This window comes from Trichosurus vulpecula, chromosome 4 (genome assembly GCF_011100635.1).
Source record: "Trichosurus vulpecula isolate mTriVul1 chromosome 4, mTriVul1.pri, whole genome shotgun sequence".
Taxonomy (NCBI): domain Eukaryota; kingdom Metazoa; phylum Chordata; class Mammalia; order Diprotodontia; family Phalangeridae; genus Trichosurus; species Trichosurus vulpecula.
In genome coordinates, this window is record NC_050576.1 from 234,874,869 (window position 1) to 234,882,218 (window position 7,350).

The 7,350-nt window shown below is 38.9% G+C and overlaps 1 protein-coding gene across 1 annotated transcript; it reads left to right on the forward strand.

The window, feature by feature from the left end:
• Positions 1-6,601: 6,601 nt before the first annotated feature.
• Positions 6,602-7,082, forward strand: LOC118848202 (biogenesis of lysosome-related organelles complex 1 subunit 2-like). The gene has a single exon (XM_036757015.1). The coding sequence runs from the start codon at positions 6,761-6,763 to the stop codon at positions 7,058-7,060; it is 300 nt and encodes a 99-aa protein (XP_036612910.1). The 5' UTR covers positions 6,602-6,760; the 3' UTR covers positions 7,061-7,082.
• Positions 7,083-7,350: the final 268 nt, after the last annotated feature.

A 7,350-nucleotide genomic window follows, 5' to 3' on the forward strand; every position in this document is an offset into this window, starting at 1 on the left:
ACACACACACACACACAGGAATCCCTATTCAATATCAGGTTTAAAACAAATGTATGTATTTTACTTGTAAAAGTAATTAAGTAGATTCCTTTTTATCTTTAAATGCCTATGATAGAAATATAAATTCTCTTGCATAGTTAACCCTCCCAAACTGTGGTTAAAACATGTATTTTAGAGGGCAAATAATAGTCTGAGAAGAGAGTAACTGATTAGTAAAGTTCTGGGCTTGAGATAGTTGGTGGCACTGCCACCTGCCTCACCTTATCTGTCAGCATGTAGGGGACAGTAGTAGTTGGATTAAATTCATCCATTTACCAGATTTAGATTCTAATCCTGGTTCAGGATCCTTGACATAAGACAAAAAAGAAAGTTCAAATGGATTGTATCGCAATATGATTCTCATCACTCCATGTTCCACTAACAACATTTTAGGACTAAATGAGGTAGTTCTTCTCTTCGAGAAGTTTCTACTCTATTGGGGAAGGAGAATGGAGGAGAGACCAGACTATATATGTAACCAGTCAGATGCATGGCCATTGTGGAAGGGGGAGGGATGAAGATTAAATAGTGGCTATTTCCCCACAGTATTTCCTGTCAGATACATATTTAGGAAAGGGTGACTAGGGCTTTGGCCCAGGATGCTAAATTTATAAAGCAACACATTTAGGAGGCAGTAGCAACACTGTTCCTTGTCAGTTTGGAAACAATTGAATATCCCCTCTAGTTAGCAAGACTACTGAGTTAAAATGAGGAAATTGCCAGGTGTCAGAGTAGTTTGAAATCCTCCCTTGCCTCTCTCTGTACCACCATGCAGCTGTATACATTTCCCCTTAACAGAGGATGGCTTCATTGCAGTTTGCTCTGACTGTAGTTGGTAATGTTTGCCCAGGCTACAAAATATATATTTCAAATATATATATATATATATATATATATATATATATATATATATATATATATATATATATATATATATTTCAAATATATATATATATATACATATATATTTCAAATATATATATATATATATATTTGAAATACCTGTCTTTTACTGGAATAACTGGAACCAGTGGGAATGCATCCATGTTTTTAGATGTTAACATTATTTTTAAACTTTTTTATTTATTTAGATCCCCTTCTTCACATGCTTCATTTCAAAGCACACACTAGCTCCTAGGCAGTTTCCAAGCATATCAATTAGTCAAATTTGGACAATGAATAGCCTCATTAACTACTTCTCTAAGCATGCACGATACAAATCTGTTTGTGAAATAGATCTTGCTGATGTTAGTAATTCTGTAGAAGGCAAAAGGGAGAATGGGCATTCTGTTCACAATTAGAATTTGCTGTCCTTAAATACGCTGAAGCCCTAGTGGCTAGAAGATTGATGGATGACACTCATCAGGCATTCATGACAGTAGGAATGGAATGCAATGACTTGGCAATCTCAGCATGCAATACCTTAGTATAAGTCACTGGGATCCCGTGCTACACAAATGCCCTATTTAAAGACAACACATGTAAAACTGGAAGCCATGAAAGTCCATTTCTGTGACCAGACAGATGGATGAAAAGATACCACAGGGAAGCCCCACAAGCCATGTGGTTTTGAATGACAGCTGATAGCAAGAATGCTTTGGAAGAGCACAAGGAACTGGCTGATTAATGGAAGGGGTTGTTTTTCACTAAGACGACCAGTTTCTGCTTGGCCTCACTCAACCAAAGAGAGTACCCAAAGGAATACACAGTGTATCATATTCTCTGGGGAGTTCGTTCAAGGTAGGAGGGAGAGGAGATCCTGCTGTGGGTGGAAACACTGACAGCGGGTTTGAGCTGTGCACTGCTGAGAGGATTCTAATAGCAGAGTTTCACAGCAACAGGGAAAAGAAGAGGCTGCAGACCTTAGGGAGGGATTCTTACACCATTTTCAAACATACTTGACCCAAGATCTTTTATAGAGTCCTTAACTTCAGATGGGCAACTGTAATAGTTATCTTTTTATCTTGGTGCAACAAGAGATAATTAAGTTATTGGCCGAGTTTTAAAACCGCACTAGTGTAGAATGTAGGCTCTGAGTCTCAGTCAGACCATGTGAGGGTTTTCCATCTTTCAAACAATGATGATTTGCCAAAGGCTTCCACAAGCTGCAGACACTACTGCTTTGTCTCTCCTTTATGCCTTATTGAATTCTATTAAAAGACAAACAAATCTTTCCATCATTAGGGTTCTTGCCGACAACACCTGTCACTCTGTCACTCCTATTCAGAGAGATAGAGACTGTAGGGCTTCATTTGGCAGACTTAGGAAGAAAAGAAGAAGAAACCTATCTGGGGCACCTGCTCCTGCAAAAGGAATGATATGATTATTATTAGTGGGGTATGAATTAAATGTGCAGCTCACAAAGGCAGGATTAAAATGTAATGCAAGTCCAGGCCATTCATGCTAAATCAGGATTTAAAAAAAACAGCACAGTGGATTTTTAATCATATTCTCAACAATTGAAATAGTTTGAATCCTTAACAGGTTATATCTACATCTCTCTGAATATGTGTACACACCCATATGTTTATGTTACACACATATACAAGGCAATTGGATTTTGGTGATGCAGTGCAAAGGGAATGGAGACAGATAAAAGGCAGTACCGGCTCTCCAGGAGTGCATTATTTAATGAGAGGAGGCAATCAAAAACCAAAAACTGCATACAAAAGCTCTATACAGGTAAAGTTGGAAATAATCAATAGAGGAAAGGCACTAGAATTAGGAAGGATCAGGAAACATCTGGTGGATGATGGGATTTTAGCTTGGACTTGAAGGAATCCGGGCAGGCCAGGAGGCAAGATGAGGAGGAAGAGCATTCCACACATGGGGAACAGTCCTTAAAAATACTCAGACTTGGGTAATGGACTATCTTTTCCAAGGAAAACAACAAAACCGCTGATTAAGGGAGCTATTTCAAACTTTAGATATTATATCAAAGTTTTTCAAAACTTTTTTTTTGGGAAGTCTCTGTTTCTTTTTTCTTTTCATTATGAAGTCTCTCTCTGTATAATACATGTATATATACACACGTATACATATATAATAAAATAAAACATAACACAATATATAAAGAAAAGAAAAAGTAAAATTTGTGTAAAACTAGTAGAGCTTGGGTTTTGTGTGTGTATATATTAAATTTAACAGAATAGTACCAATATTTCCCTGCTCATCTATCTCTTCTTCTGCACTTCCTTCTGCTTTACTGTGTATCTTTTAATGTTTCATTAACACTCTTTCTTTCCCTAACTTCTCTTACCCATGTCTGCTTCCTTAATCACCTTTAATAATTACCACCATTGCCAAAAAGTGAGAGTATTATGATCAATATTTCAATGACATTTATAGATAATGAAGACATCTAATAATAATTTTTTGTATATTGCAAATGAATTCCCAAGCAATCATTTTACCTTTGATAATCTTAAACAAAACATTTAATGTGGTTCTACTAACTTTGACTCGATGATTCGCAGGAAAAGGAAAATATTTATTAGTCAACCAACAGGCACTTATTAAGTGCCCTGTAATTGCAAACCACTGATCATTTAAGTGAAGTGGTACCCATGTCAAAGCTTACATTTTATTAGGAGAGACGATATCTCTACATATACTTATATGGATCTTTGATTTTATCAATTTGTGAGTTTTCTACATTTACACTTCTTCATCAGAATCCCTGGTTGGTTATAGGTTTCAGCATGATTGCACCCACCATTGGGCCCTATGTGATTCTCATATTTAGTTCTTCAGAGACTGTAGGGCCGCATTGTCTAACTTCCACATGGTAATCACGGTGATATGTTAGTATTGAAAATATCAGCCTTTGCGTTCATGGGAAGCTTGGGGCCATTTCCCTAAAGCAGTGCTTCCTGTTCCCCTCTTACTATTCAGCTCTGGATCCAACTCACTGTCTCTCTGTTCTAACTCAGATAAGCATATTGTTGGAGAACTCCAGTATGCTGCTATCTATATCCCTTGAAATATTACTGACATATGGGCAGCCGACATTCTTCATCTACTTAGTCTTTTCTTTGTGGAGCGACAGGCCAAATTCTTCTAATTTCTAGTCTCTTTGAGGAGGTTCTTCCATATTTTTTGGGGGGGAGCTTTATGAAGAAAACATATCAGTTTATATCAAAATGCACAAATGCTCCTCCACCTCCCCACACTAAACATCATGCATGTATATGAGAGACATTTTGTATCTTGGTACAACATACTTCCCAAAGCTGTTTCAGCAGTGTTTGGGAAATACTAATGGAAGCATCTCAATGCAGCCCTGCTCAGGACACTTTCTTTGTCAACCATCTTGGAGTGTGTAAAGACTTTGAAATCACCTGTTCTACTAATAAATTATACGACAAAGTTGGATTGTCCAATTTTTTAAGGATAAAAGGAAGCACCATGGATTACTTTTTCTAATTAAATGGTTATTTATCAGGAGCCTATTACATGTAAAACATTTGAAAACACAAAGACAAAATGTCACGCGCAGGCCTTGTCTTCCAGAAGCCTGTAGTTCCCAGGTTATTCATGAGTAGTATGATACCTGGCCCAAGAGCTGGCTTTGGTCTTAGGAAGCCCTGATCTCAAGTGCTGTTTCTGACATATCATAGCTGCATGGCTTTTCATGAGGACTTTAACCACCCAGTTCTACAAGAATCATTCCAAAACTCACAATGACCATGTGAAGTAGGTAGTGAAAGTGTTACTATTATTTCTACCAGACAAATGGACAAATGACATCTTAGAGAGACTAAATGTGTTGGCTCTGCTCATGCAACCAATAAGTGTCAGAGCCATGACTTGAACACAGGGAGGCATCATGACACAGGTCATTAGAAGTCAGTGGACATGGCCTCAAATCCCACTTCTGATAGCATCTCTGTGACCTTGGGTTCAAGTTGGAACTCACTTAACCTCCCTCTGTCTCAGTTTCCAGATCTAGAAACTGAAGAGACTGACCTCTGAAATCCCTTCCACCCTTGTGTCTATCATTCTAAGACCTTGATTGCAGTCCAGAATTCTTTTGACTAAATCTTTCTGCCTTCATTGCCCAGGCAGGGGTGTCTAGAAGGTAATTGACAATATAATAGTAGAGCTGTGAAGTATCTGCTTCAGTGGTATCACAAAGAAACAGGAGCCAATAAACTGTAAATAAAGAACCCTATGGGCTGCATATTGATTGAGAAAACCCACCAATTACCATTATCTATGTTCTATTGTATCCTTATTTATTTTGTTAAATATTTCCCAATTACATTTTTATCTGCTTCTGCCTTCCTCTGTAGAGGGTTGGCTTATAGCCGGTGGGTGGCACGGTTGATACTTCTGATATATATGATGCTAATAATTGAAGCCATGAGGATGGTTTGAGAGACATTGAAGAGAGAGAAAAAAATCCTATAAACATAAGGGGGAAAAACCTAAAAAACAGTGACCACCAAACAAGCAAAATTGCCAATAAAATGAAGCAGTCATCCTTGAGAAAGGCCGATACTTTATTTAGAAGTAACCATTGTCCTTGCTTTATTCCCTATTATTATTATATAGGGCTCTTTCACAAACCCTTAGATGATGAGGCAGAGTTTCAGAATAACTTACATATCAGAGATACAGCAGGAGCTAAATCTGAATGACATACTTTATCATAATAGGATCACAGATCTGCAGCTGTAAGGGGCCTCAGAGGTCAGCAAAACCAGTTAGTCATATATATTTTAAGTGTTAGAGTCAGGATTTGAACCTAAGTCCTTTGACTTCAAACATGATGTCTTTCCATACATCATCATCACCATCTCAGAATAGCCTTCACCACAAGTGGCCTCCTCACATCTGAGGAGGTACATTAACACAAGTAATATTAACACTAGAATTAGGGGCAGCTAGGTGGCACAGTGAGTAGAACAGCAGCCCCGGAGTCAGGAGGACCTGAGTTAAAATCCAGCCTCAGACACTTGACACACTTACTAGCTGTGTGACCTTGGGCAAGTCATTTAATCCCAATTGCCCTACCTTCCCACTGCAAAAAAGAGAAAGTTTTAACCCCCAGCTCAAGGATAAAATATGAGCAACATAAAAAAATTAAATATGATGGGTGCCACCACAGAAAAGACCTAGCAGCAGTGACAGTAAAAGATCACGAGTCTTGGAACACTATATATCAAAGAGCAAAAGATTGGGGGTTCCAGCCAAAAAATATCATACCAAGCAAAGGTATAATCCTCAATGAAAAAAATAGGCATTTAATTAACTTTCAGGCTTTCAGGACTTTACTAAAAACACAAACCATAAACTTAATAGAAGATTTGATGTACAAGAACCAAGAAAAATATAAGGCATATATCAAAGATTAATTACAAGAGACTCAATAAGGACAGACTCTTTACCATTATGTGTATGTAAAATGTAAAACATAAGTCTTAAGATTGTTATTAGTAATTGGGTAGTTAATAAGAAAGATTGGGGTAGACCCAAGTATGATATGATTTTAAAAAGTAAAACCAGCCCCTTTTCTCCCTTTCCTTCCACTCTTGCCCCTCTCCCTTCCCCCCCCTCCCCCTCCCTTCCCCCCTTCCTTTCCCCTTTCTTCGCCATCCCATCCTTCCCTCCATCCTTTCTCCTACCTCCCTTCCCCGGCCTAGACGATGCCGTGGTGGAGACGGCGGAGGAGGCCACGGAGCCCGCCGAGGCGGACATCGCCGGGCTGTGCCATGACATGTTCTCCAAAATGGCCACGTACCTGACGGGCGAGCTCACAGCTACCAGTGAAGACTATAAACTTCTGGAAAATATGAACAAACTGACTAGCTTGAAGTATCTAGAAATGAAAGATATTGCAGTAAACATAAGTAGAAACCTAAAGGACTTAAACCACAAATATGCAGCACTTCAGCCTTATCCGGATCAGATCACTCTAATTGAGGAGCAAGTAGCAGCTCTTGAGCAGGCAGCTTACAAATTGGATGCATATTCAAAGAAACTAGAAGCAAAGTACAAGAAGTTAGAGAGGCGATGAAAGAATTCTTTAGCTCAGACTTTTAACTACAAGAATATTTTATAAGAGCTGAAATAAGTGGGATGGAACTTATCACTATGCTTCAATTCCTAAAAAGAAGCCGTGCTGCTGATCCAAGGAGAATCCCAGCCCCAACCTCTGGTTGGATGTGTAACTCTGGCCACCCCTACCCCCGCCGTGTTTTCCTAAACCTGTACCCCCCCCCCCCCACCTCATCTTAATCGCGTGCTTCGTTGTGTGCCCTGGACCAAGGCTCAGAAATCAGGATCAACCCCGTCTAGAGCAGACAC